This window comes from Egretta garzetta, unplaced genomic scaffold (genome assembly GCF_000687185.1).
Source record: "Egretta garzetta isolate BGI_Z169 unplaced genomic scaffold, ASM68718v1 scaffold38, whole genome shotgun sequence".
In the NCBI taxonomy this organism is placed as follows: Eukaryota; Metazoa; Chordata; class Aves; order Pelecaniformes; family Ardeidae; genus Egretta; species Egretta garzetta.
The window spans coordinates 631983-644898 of record NW_009260667.1 but is presented as its reverse complement, the minus strand read 5'-3'; the positions used below and the strand labels follow the sequence as shown (position 1 = coordinate 644898).

General features: G+C 39.6%; 1 protein-coding gene across 1 annotated transcript in view; it reads left to right on the top strand.

Moving 5' to 3' along the window:
• The window catches only part of ANO4 (anoctamin 4), a 117221-nt gene that overhangs the window by 42802 nt on the left and 61503 nt on the right, over positions 1-12916 (top strand). Inside the window, exons 5-8 of the mRNA XM_035900993.1 lie at positions 2937-3037; positions 3293-3394; positions 6401-6445; positions 11022-11153. Coding sequence (XP_035756886.1) covers positions 2937-3037; positions 3293-3394; positions 6401-6445; positions 11022-11153 — 380 coding nt within the window. The remainder of the gene's footprint in view (positions 1-2936; positions 3038-3292; positions 3395-6400; positions 6446-11021; positions 11154-12916) is intronic.

Below are 12916 nucleotides of genomic sequence, written 5' to 3'. Positions count from 1 at the left end.
GCTCATGTCAATAGTCATCTTATTTAAATTTCCAAGGAGAGCTATGTAGCATTGATTTTTGTTTGCATGTTCCCATAATGTGAAATTGAGTTTACTTCTCCAAACCATTTAATAAGCCAAGCCTCAAAAGTCAATTACAAAAGAAGAATGCTCCTCTCCTCTCAATGAAACATTTAGAAGCTGAAGGATACTGTGTCTAAATACTAATATGACAAAGGGAGTTTAGCAGATTCCATTGACTAAAGTATTTTTGTAACTAAGACGCTGCTCTTTATTATTTTTTTTCAGGTATTTTGATTAGCTATTTTCTCCTTAGATTAAGAGAATGTGACATTTTATTCTATTACTTCTCCATCTGGATTTGTTCTCCTCTTTCCAATCATGTTTTTCACAGGCTTTCTTAGTGTTTTCCTTTATGAACACTTAACATGAGCAAATGCAAGAGAAATGGATTTCCATCTTAATGATTTAGCATTATTGTCTCTTTCTGCTGAAAATATCTGAACCTCCCGTATGTATTTTGGTTAGATCTTCTGTTGACAAAGCTGATAAAATAACATTACAAGTTATTGGGTAAAATATATTCTTTAAACATCAGTATTTATATTTGTGATAACTGTACGGAAGTTTTTCAAAACACATTTTTTATGTAACAAGAAATTTAGATGAAGACAGTGTTCACTTGTGAAACAGCATCTCCACAAGTCATGTTACTGTCAGTGGCTGCCATATCTAGCATGGCTTAAACTACAGTGTGCTGGAAAATGCCTGTGAGCTCTCTGTTTAATAGCCATCACTAAATTTACAGGGTGCTTTTAATAAATTTCCTCCATTTCTCAGATTTTATTGGTGTGTCAGGACCAAAGTTTCCTTCTGTATATTGGGCTTATTAGACAATTCTTTTGAGGTTTGGTGGCTTCTTTTTTTTTTTTAATCCACGCTGTTTATGTCAAAATTGCCAGTCTACTGCTGACTTCTTAACCTCATCTTTGAGAGGGGACTTTGCAGGAAATTTTTAGAGTAGCAGTACTTAGTCTTGGTTTTGTGGTATCTACTTGCTAAAGTCTCATGGGAAAATAAAAGATAATTTGTGAAATGTACCGATAAAGAAAAACATCATTAGAGGCCTGATTTAGAATCCATAAAAGTCAATGGAAAGAGTACAACTGAATTAATTGTCTCTGAAGCAAGTCTCTTGGGGGCATTTTGTTGCTGTTGTATCATTTCATGTTGAAATATTTTTCAGAAAGTCATCAGCAAAAGAACTGCAAGATTTTTTTTGAAAGTTTTAAATACCAGAAAGTCACCTGTTCCCTTATGCCCTAAATCCATTTTTTCATGCAGCCCAATAGTACTTTGGGTACTAATATTTCTCTGTGTCCATTTTTGAGGATGCCAATATTCTGTTTGTTTAATAAGATGTTAACTCTGTAATGACTGGGTTGGGGGTTTTTTTCTTTTTTTTTTTTTCCTGTGCTAAAGAAAATTATATATATGTATCTTAATTGTTGGAGGTTTCTTTCCTATCACTTCACAAACTAGTAATAATGTTCTAGCTACTCTAAGGACATGAGCATGGTATAGCAGTTTCAATAATTTCAGCATCTCTCAGGGTAGTGGAGAGAAGAATCAAATAGGCATCAAAAGTACAAATGTCAGCCTCCCACCTATACGGTCACTGTAGCTTCTAGATAAACAATACTAGATTTAAGAACTCCCAGTAAATTCTATGAATCAAGAATTAATGTGAATTATATACTGAATATAGTACAATGCAAAAAAACTAGGAAATCACCCCTAAAGCCAACTAACAATTTTCTTGCCTGTTTTTTTCAGTCTCACTTTCCTTTTCTCATATCCTGTACACCTTTACCCATTTCTTGGGTATCCCTCGAACTCAACCTGTATCAGCTGTCTCTGTTAATGTGATCCATTTAGTTGCCTAAAACGGTATTGTATGCAATTTTATGAGAATTTAATTGATTTCCATTAGCATATGAAAAATTCATCTTCCAGTATTAACATGATGCTCCCTGTGTTCTCATGTCAGCTTCAGCTGACCCTGCTGTAGCTTTCTTGTAAAATACTATTCTCCTCCTGCGTGCAAACAGAGCTAAAATTCTCCCTTTGTCCTCTTTACCGCATATTGTCAGTTCTTCACCAGACAGCCTTCTGTTAGGTTACAGCTGTCCTGGTGCTAATATCTTATGTAAAACTCTCTCCACATTACATACAACCCATAGAAAAGAAGACAGGAGCACTGCAAAGAGATCTTGCTGGCATAGGCATAGCCATCGACCTTCCTGGGCAACAAATCTGTTCAATACTATGCTATGGGAAGCATCAGATTTCCTTTTTCCTGCTGGCTTCAGTTCTAATGTTCGGAATTCACGTGGCCAAGAGTGAAGCTGGAAGAAGGGAAGCTGGAGACCATGGTTCTGCAGCTGGGACTTTGTTATTTGTCCATGAGACCACACTGTCATACAAACTTTTCTTGATTGCCAGATGCGACTTCACACATCTGCACTTCTGTGTGAGTGCTGAAAACCCAGTCAGTTGGCAGAATCTGATCCCGACTTGCCATTTTGCTTTTAGCTGAAGTTCAGGACCGAGCTTCCAAACCCAGATTTACCCACCATTCTTATTCCCACACTTGGGTAACCCACAACTGCACATCAGCCTCCCCTCCATGTACCCCTTTCCATGTGAAGGAAACACATGCGCAGGCCAGAAGGGAGGTACAGCATGCCCTTCAGGAAAACAGAAGGAAAATAAATTGACAAAATACCGGTAGACCTACATGTGATTGAGGAAGAATCAGGAAGAGGGAGAGGTGGCACAAGACCAGAAAAATACATGTTGACCACTGATCACAGTTGCTTTCTTTTTTACTTGGAAAAGTAAGCCCTGGTGGCTGTTTTGTTTTTCTTTTGCAGTCATCTCTAACAAACAGCGACATCATCTTTGTGAAGTTGCATGCCCCTTGGGAGGTCCTGGGCAAATATGCTGAACTAATGAATGTAAGAATGCCTTTCAGGTAGGTGTAGTTGTATTTTGTCTCACCTCCAAAGTCACACTATACTGTAAAGCTAATGTAATAATAACACCAAAGTGCACTTGGAAAAGCTCTTCTATAAGAGACCACACATCTTCAGAAAATATAAACAGAGTACCTTAGATACCGTGTTCATTGCTGTTTCTTGTTAATGCCTGCAATTTCAGTACAATACTGGTTTGAAATTAAGGTGAGCTGTAGCAGTGCAGCTGTTTTCATGGGGTGTTCTGTCCTTAGGCCCTTTAACCCCTTCAATGCTGGAGCCCCCTGCATACTTGTGCGCTGCTGTTTTTTAAATGGACATTTCATTGAAATCAATGGGAGGTCAAGAAGATCCAGGTACGTAAGGCAGCACAGAAAGTGCATGTCTATTGGGCGTATCTGGTATGTTCAGCACCTGTAAATTGTTTATATAGTGTGTGATTATGGAAATGCAGATTATAAATAAGTATCCCTTCTAATAGGAGAACAATTCAGACTAGAAATGCTTTTTTCTGTGGAGAATATAAAGAACTTACATAAAATGCTACTGATAACCAAATTCATTCCACACTGTCATTCAGACATTTTTTATCATTTATTTAATATTATTTGCATGTTGGGCTATGAAATTTTCTATGTAAAATATTGATTTTACTCTGCTGGTTATCAGAACTGTTAAAATAGCACAAAGACTTCCACTGGAACTGACCAAAACCAATGAACTGAGAGGTCTTCATCCTTCTTTCAATTAGCAGGGTTTATAGATGCATAGCTCCATTGATTTTAATGGAATTACTCCTGAGCAAGAAAAGGATCAGATCCAGAATATGCAACTAGTGAGTTAGTGTCCTGTGCAGGATTTCTATTCCTGTTTTCTTCTTACTTAAGGATGAAAAATGCCTCTGATATGAGACAAACTGTAGCAGAACTTGCTAGGAAAAATGGATGGGAATTAAGGACAAAATTGCAGGCTTATTCTGTACGTATTTTGGTTTTCATTTTCACAGCAAATCTTCAACTGTTCTTTCTCATGTTCTTAGTGATAAAGAGAAAAATATAAAAGCTATCACAAGTCATTGCAAGGCATTAATATTCTTTTCAAAAAGTGTTCTAGCCATAGAAAGAATAGGCTGGGCCAAAAGCATACCTCCTTTGACTTCTGTGGCGTTCTTTGAGATGAGCCTGCCCCTGTAGGAGGATAAGGTCTCGTGATTGAGAAATACACCAGGAACTCAGATTTTAGTCGCTGTGAGCAGCTTGTTCTTTCCTGATCTGAAGTCCCTTTTTTGAAATCTATCTCTCAGCAGATAGCAGAATAGATGCCATAGAGATTGTATAGAAAGCACCAAAAATACTAAAGGTTTCTTGACCTTCTTCACGATCACGGCTTCATTCTTTCCACATCCACAGGGAGAGAATTATTACAGTATTGTTAAGAGGAAATCATGTTGATTTACTAATGTCTGCTGGGTAGGCTCTTAAATTTTGTTCTACGAGCAACAGTACTGTTTACCACTTAAAAACAAGAACCAACATTTTACAAAATTTCCCCTAGTCTAGACTGCCTGTTCCCAGGTGCCCTTGTCTGACCCCTTGTTTTAAGAGCTGCAGATTGCTTACAGCTCCCGATATTTTAGGTTGGAACTGTCCAAAGTCCACACATCAGTGAATAAAATCCTTGCTGTTTCAGAGCAGGGGTGCCAAAACAGTGGATACCTCTGAAAATCTGAAGCAAAATCAAAAAGTGGATGGCATCTTCAGAAACACTTAGCTTTGACCCTTATCTGCGCCTGCTGAGTAGGGCATGATAAATAACACTATTTTGTGGAGGACTTGGCCAAAGGAGGCTGGCCAACATGAAAACACTTTGAAAATTTCACTTCACCAGTACAATATGGACACTGATAACAAAAATAATGTAAAAATATTACGTTTTATTTAAATTCTAAGTTCTGAAAATTAACCTGGAATTCTAATCAGTTTTTTTCTATAGTTTATAAAGGATCGGTGCTGTCATATTTTAGAATGGTCCCAACCATGCTTGATTCCAAGGCACTAACAGGATTCTTACAGTACATTTAATATATAAAAATATTCAGAATGAAAAGTGTGGTGTGAGCTCTTCATTTTCCAGAAGTGTTACAGTTCAGCATGACACCATGGAAGCTCACAGAATATACAGAAACCACCTTGAGTTAACAATGACCTCCAGCGGATGGCAAAGTCAGCCTCTGGAGGAGGAAACTGGAGTTCAGGGAGGCACCCAAATCTTCCAGTAAGGAATATCAGCCCGAAACCTACACCTAAAAGCCCTCAGATTTTCTTATCTTTCTTGATGATACGTTCTTTCTGCTGAAGAGAATGGATCAAATCCTGACAGCACTGGTGTTACAGGCATGTATGAGGAGAAGGAGAGCTACCAGCAGCAGAGTGGGACAGAAGGTGGACTCCCCGTTCTGGATCTACACAGGATGGTTAGGGGACTGCTCTGCCTGCCCGCCCCAAGCGACGTGAGCCCTACAGGGCTGGTCAGGAAGCAGGCCAAGAGTGTGGTCAGCATGTATCTGCTCGTGCACCCTTGTATGCTCACTGGTTCCCCACAATTATTGCACTGACAGCAGAAATCAGCCGTGCCTGTAGGAGGGGCAGAGGGGAGTGGCTGCATATTGGGGGGGGTGGGGGGGGGGGGGGAAGGGGTCAGCATGTATCTGCTCGTGCACCCTTGTATGCTCACTGGTTCCCCACAATTATTGCACTGACAGCAGAAATCAGCCGTGCCTGTAGGAGGGGCAGAGGGGAGTGGCTGCATATTGGGGGGGATGGGTGGAGGGGGGAAAGGGTGCCAAGAACATTGCTTGTGTAGCCTATATTCTGTTTCAAGGGTTGTTACCCCAATAGCAAGCACTAGTCCCAGTTGGTACTGCACGTGTTATGGCATATTGCAGCATCAGGTACCACTTTCCTGGCTTTTCTAAGCGATTCCCCTTGTGTTTCACCAAATGCAGTTTTAATAATTCACTAGTGGATGTGAGAAAATTTTAACTGTATTTGTATCAGGCCTATAAAATTCCTGCAACAGTTTATGGACTTCTTTGAAATAGAAACATCTTTGGGTCCCTGTCTTTCACACATGACAAGTAGCAGAAAAAGAGAAGACAATGGGAAAACGATGACCTTCTCTCAGTTCAGACGCCACCGGAGTCTGTGTGGCTTCCTGTGACAGTTCTGTTAATCTCTCTTTTAGTTTCTTCCTCCACCTCTTACAGGCTTCTGTCTTCAATCTCCTTTCCTTCCTTGCTAGTTCATACTGTAACTGACGATGGGTTTTCTTCTCGACTGGCTTCATTTTTGCTGTTCTTCCAGGAGAAAAATCTATTACCTGCACCGCCGATACAAGTTCATGAATAGGTGAGTACAATTCTTATGCCAGTCCAGTTTATGTTCATTTGGATCCAATAACAAAAATAATGGTTAAGGTCAAGCTGGAAGGAAAAGTTTATTACTCGTGCTTGTAGGAAGGGTAGAGGGAGTGATTACACACTAGGACATCTCTTTCTTTTCATGTAGCTCATTAGGGAGTTTCTTGGAGTTAAAATACCACAGTTAGGGATTTATTTTTTTTTTCCATTTCCATGCACCTTACTTACTTGTAATAGCAATGGCATTATTTATTTATTGCTTCCTTTGTGGGGATGCTTAGTACTTTGTTGGCATATAGGAAGGCAATGAACCAAGTTCATCTCTGGTGTAATGTTATTGAGCTTGAGAGATGAGTATTTTTCAAGAATCTTTGAAGTGCTTTCACTCAATTATTAATTATCTTCAAGGCTATGTTTCATGCCTGTTTTATGCCTGACTTAATGCAGTGAAAAACTTCCAATGCTGCAGTTTGCATTTTCTTTTTGATATCTAGGACAATTTAATGATAATGTCTCCAAAAAGCTTAAAATCTATACAGGCATGGCAAAGACTGTTGGTATTTGATGCCACGGTGCTGTTGATGGAGTTTTCAAAAGGGTCTAGCATTTGATTTACTGTCTCACTCTTAGGTCAGTGAAAAAACTCCCATGAACTCCTGAGAGAGAAGAATTAGCTTTGAAAAATCTGCATTTTGGAGTAAATAGCTGTATCACTCTGCAGCTAATGTCAGTAGATGAACATCCATGGGAAAATAAATCACATATTATCACTCTGCTGTATGAGCATATTAAAAAGCATTTTTGTGTATTAAATTCCATCATACTGCGCTGGTGACTTGAAAGCACCAACACTGATCTCACATTATTGTATTTGCTATTTTTATTATTAAGGATCAAATGGACTCTTTGTGGAGTTCAGACATTTTACCTAGTTGGCACAGGCTAGTAGACCCACACAATTTCTTCTAAAGCTTGTTGATGCTCCCCACTTTCCATCCCCATCTTACATTACTATAGCACCTGTTAACTTTGGAACTTGTCTTGATTTTAATTAAGGCATGGCTGTTTTGACTAAAGCAATAGATTAAAAGGAAGGAGTAGATGAAGATTCTAACATTCATATGTGGTGTATGAAATTTTGCTTTACATTCATTTTCTTATGAGTCAGGATGCCATTTGAAGTCAGTATGGGAAGAGGTATGATCTTTTTCTGGTATTTTAACTCCTGAGTGATGACAGTACTTGGCTAAATTCAATTTTTATGTTCAGGTCTATAAAGAGCTATTTGAGGTGGAAAAGCTATAACTGAATAGTCCCAGTATAAAAAAAGAAAACATATTCAGCTTTATTTTAATTTATATGAAACTCAGATCTACAGCTTCAATAAAAGCATCCCTTTCCTCTCCTCCTAGTTCAGTGAAGATTACAATTAACTGAAGCCTTGATCTTTTTTTTGAGCTAAGTCAAACATTATATTAACATTTGGCCAAAATTTATTTTAAAGAGGGCTTTTGTCACAACGTAAAGCCCAGAGCAAGTCACTTGCATCTTGTCAATCTGACTTGAATTTTTTCTTTGAAAAATTCTAGTGATCCCAAATTCAAATAGCAAAACTCCCCTCATAAATTCTAGAGAAAAGGAGAGGTATCAGGTACCTATACAGTACTTAGAATTCTACCTGCTTTGCAGTTAAACCTAAACTAAGACAATATCTAGCACTACAATATGCATTAAGCTCTATCAAAGCTGAGCCAGAGATAAAAAAAAGTCTTGATTCAAAACATTTTTTTTTCCTAACTTCCTCTTCACTTTGAAAAAACAATCCTATCCCTACCCCACTTCCTAGGGAGAAACCAGTTTCTTTGAAATTGAGAAAGCTTTGTGTGAGTTAAGCACAATATGTATCTTCAGACAGAGGATAATGCCCAAAGACTAGACCTGGAGGGAAGGGGCAGGGCTAAAGTGAAGAGACTCTGTCTTTGAGACACTATGTGAATTAAGACAATTAATTTTTACCACGTGAGGCTAACAAGTGTTTTTAGAGAGGGAATTTAAGAAGGATATTATCATCAGATCTTCCACTCTGCTCTTTCATTGTGGCTAACTCTACATTTCCTCAACACTCCGTGCACTCTATTGTTCTTGTGTTTGCTTTCCAAACACCATTTCCCTATTCAGCTGAGTAAATAAGCTTCTCCATAAGGGAAAGTGAGGCATGAGTTAGCCTTGAAGAAGCAATGAAACACAGTAGATTTCTAATACTGTGTGTCTGTGTTTGTTAGCACCAACATCACTCTCAGATTTTTTTGAGAGATGCTCCTGTGGAGTATGAAGCCTGCACTGCTGGCTGATGGCACTGTTGGAGTGGCCTGAAGACAATTTAAGAGTTTGGTCACTTTTCTTTTCCCAGAAGATAACTAGGATTTTTTTCCCTAGGGATGGCTTTGCTGTACTGTGTGTTCTGGACCTTTCAGAAAGGCTTTGCAACCTTTTCAGACCTGTTTGCCAGAGGGGAAGGAGCGGGCTCACTGAGCGTGCCAAGTAATCTGAGCCTTGGGAATGGCAAACCGGTCAAATTCTGGGTACACTCAGTGAGAAGCCAACATGAATAATGCATTGCTCTTAAGTGGGGAAAGCACTCTGTGTGTGCTGTGCATGCATGCATGGTGTGATAAACCTGCCTCACACGTATCTCAAATGTGCACATTGACTGTCAGGATGAGTGGGAAAGGATTGCAGATTAGCAAGGGTGTTAATAGCTTAGAGAATTTGAACAATTTTAGCCAAAAAATAAGCATGAAATGGGATATTTAGAAAACCTGCCTGATTCTTTTTCCCTTTTCTATACCCCATGTCACTAAGCCTGCCGAATATACAGTAATGCAGAGCTTGTGGCCTTTACAGACGGAAAACTGGAGACCAAGTGAGAGGGAATCCCCCTGGAGAGAACTTACTTTTCCCTTGCAGTCCTATCAGCGTCTGCACAGACTAGCTCAAGGCTGTCAGGCTGGATACTACAACTGGAGAATTACAGTTGATGAGGCCCTTGACAGCATTGGGATCTGCCATCTCACTTGCACTCGGGCAGAGACATTTGAAAACTACCTCCTCCCACACTCTGAACTTCTGGGCCAGTGCAAACACTGCCCATGAAGAGTTTATGATTAGCTGAGTATAAGTCTTATGTTATGTTCACATACACTCTCCAGTTCTTCCAAACTGTCCTGATGGTAAATTTACACCCTGCCATGCTATTCCCAGAACTGGAATACGCAAATGGTACCAAAATAAGTAGAGCTAGTTTGTTTACAGTTTTTAAAATGTACCCACATTTAAAAATTAGCTTTAACTTTCTTATCGAAGATAAACATACCTGATGGGAGAAGATGGAATATTCCAGGGAATATCATATGTTTTTTAAATGAAAGTATGTAATAATTTCACGTCTCTTTCCCACACACTCAGCTGCTTGGGTATGGATTGCCCTCCCTCCGAGTGACTGTGCAGACCTCAAAGCATTTGCTGGTCATAGAGTTATTGCGCTGACTTCTGTCAAAAGAAAAGAAACAACTACATTTCCAGTCCTTGAGCTTAATCCAGAACTGGACTTAAAATTCAAAGGATGTGGATTCATGCCCTTTAGCTCCAGTCCTGGAAAGATTCATCCACTGACTGAAGTATATGCATAGTCCATAATTTGTAGTCTATGATTGTTGCAGACAAGCGATCACTGATTAGGACTTGAAAGTGTTAGGAACTTCTGAGTGAGTAGGGCGCATTGAGCTAGACATATCTCATCTTTCTGATGTGTTTTTCATTATAAGATTTTAGTTTGGATTTGAATTTGGCTTAGATTATCTTCTCCAATCAGCTCTGATTCTTCCCTTTCCCCTCACTTCAGTGTGCATCTTTGCATGAGTGCACTTGAAGTTAAATCTGCCCTTTCTCCAGCTTGATCTTTACTTTCACCTTCTAAATGTAAGAATTTGCGTAGTGGTCACCTGTTAACCTATACACTGAGTATTCTGGTTTCATGGAGGTCGTAGTATTGCAAGACATTACAACTGAACCAAATGAACAAAAAGTAGCCTATTTTTTTTAGCATCAATTGCGAGGTAAGAATCTATACGGAGAGCAGTAGAGAGATGCAAATTGCTGAGGTTTCACTCCCAAAGCTCTGTCACAGTCTCCGCTGTTCTAATGTTTATATGTTTAAGTCTAATGTGTCAATTAAGCCCGAAATCTAAACTAACTGAAAAGCTGAGAAATAAAGGTTTAGAGAGTTGCCAAGAGCTTACTGGGCTTAATAAGCTTTATAGCAGCATGTATCATCAGCATTGTTTTTCTGTTGAGAGAAAATAAGATGCTCCTCCACTGAAAGCTGGTTATTGATAGTCAAGTTCAGCCTATGTAATTTGGTCTGCCTTGAAAAAGTCAAAAGACATTGCATCTTTTCTAGTTGTAAATATTAAGTGGCCTAGTTTGCCAGAATATGTTCTTTCTAAGTGCTCTGTAATGTAATGAAAAACACTATCTCAAATGCTCACACTTTTCATCTGCTGCAGGATCGAGAAACAAATAAGCAGGTTTCGAGGATGGTTACCTAGAAAGCCAATGAAACTGGACAAGGAGACACTGCCAGATCTGGAGGAGAATGACTGCTATACTGCTCCATTCAGCCAACAAAGGATCCATCAGTGAGTATTTTATTATATCTTAATTACAAGATGAAAACTTTTCCTTCTGGATTCACCCTGGAAAAAATCAATTTCTTAGTTCATGTCTTAAAGACTAGTGCCTTTAAATTAGTTCTTTGTCACAAAAAGGGAGAGAGAGAGAGTCCTGAGAGAGCATAAAGTCTGTCTACATTTCTAATAATTAAAGGTCCAGCTCAAAGCCAAAGGAAATCAATTAAAAAGTTCTTTCTAATTCACTGGAATTTCAATTACATCCCCAAAGCAGTCAAATGGCTAATTCTGTCTTGGGTCAGAATTGCAGTTGTTCTTTGTCACTTAAAGATGTATTGGGGCCAGTTCTGTTTAATATCTTTACCAATGATCTGGATGAAGGGATTGAGTGCACCCTCAGTAAATTTGCAGGCAACACCAAGTTGGGCGGGAGTGTTGATCTGCTTGAGGATAGGAAGGCTCTACGGAGGGATCTGGACAGGCTGGATCAATGGGCCAAGGCCAATTGCATGAGGTTCAACAAGGTCAAGTGTCAGGTCCTGCACTTGGGTCACAACAGCCCCATGCAATGCTACAGGCTTGGAGAAGAGAAGCTGGAAATCTGCCTGGCAGAAAAGGACCTGGGGGTGCTGGTCAACAGCCAGCTGAATATAACCGTCAGTGTGCCCAGGTAGCCAAGATGGCCAATGGCATCCTGGCTTGTATCAGGAATAGTGTGGCCAGCAGGACTAGGGAGGTGGTTATTTTTCTGTACTTTGCACTGGTGAGGCTGTACGTTGACTACTGTGTTCAGTCCTGGGCCCCTCACTACAAGACAGACATTGAGTTGCTGGAGCACATCCAAGGACAAGCAACAAAGCTGGTGAAGGGTCTGGAGCTTAAATCTTTTGAGGAGTGGCTGAGGGAACTGGGGTGTTTAATCTGGAGAAAAGGAGGCTGAGGGGAGAGACCTTACCACCCTCTACAACTACCAGAAAGGAGGTTGTAGCGATGTGGGTGTCGGTCTCTTTTCCCAAGTAACAAGTTATAGGACAAGAGGAAATGGCCTCAAGTTTTGCCAGGGGAGGTTTAGATTGGACATTAGGAAAAAAATTCTTCACAGAAAGGGTTATCAAGCACTGGAACAGGCTGCTCAGGGAAGTGGTTGAGTCACCATCCCTGGAGGTATTTAAAAGATGTGTGGATGTGGTGCTTAGGGACATAGGGGTGAACTTGGCAGTGTTGGGTTTACAGGTGGACTTGATGATCTTCAGGGTCTTTTCCAACCTAAATGATTCTATGATTCGATGATTCTATAAGTAGTGTCTTTCCAAATACAGTAGAAAAACAAGTCCAGGGAAATTTCAGTAGAATTCTGCTCCTAGCACCAGTTATCAGCCAGGGTTATCTCAACTAAATGTCTGTGCTCTGAACAGACATCAAGTTCAGACTACAAGAGTCTTCCAATACTTGATCAAAAGATGGGTCAGTTATTGTGCCCTGCAAGAGGAAGAGTAAGTGCAAATTAGTTCAAGAATAGACCAGTGATAACAAAAAAAAAAATATTGGGATGCTTGGTTGATATTTTTATTAATAATAATATTAACAATTAACTTCCCTTAAAATTACAGCACATAAGAAAGATTTTTTTATGTCTCAAGGAGAACTGGCATGTATGAACCAGAATACTTTTTTTCATTCTTCTGCCTTGCTCATGTTTGTGTTGGCAAACTGGCAGGGGGGAGTTATTAAATACTGTGTTAGTTTCATTAACATTCCTCGTGTTGTTTGGC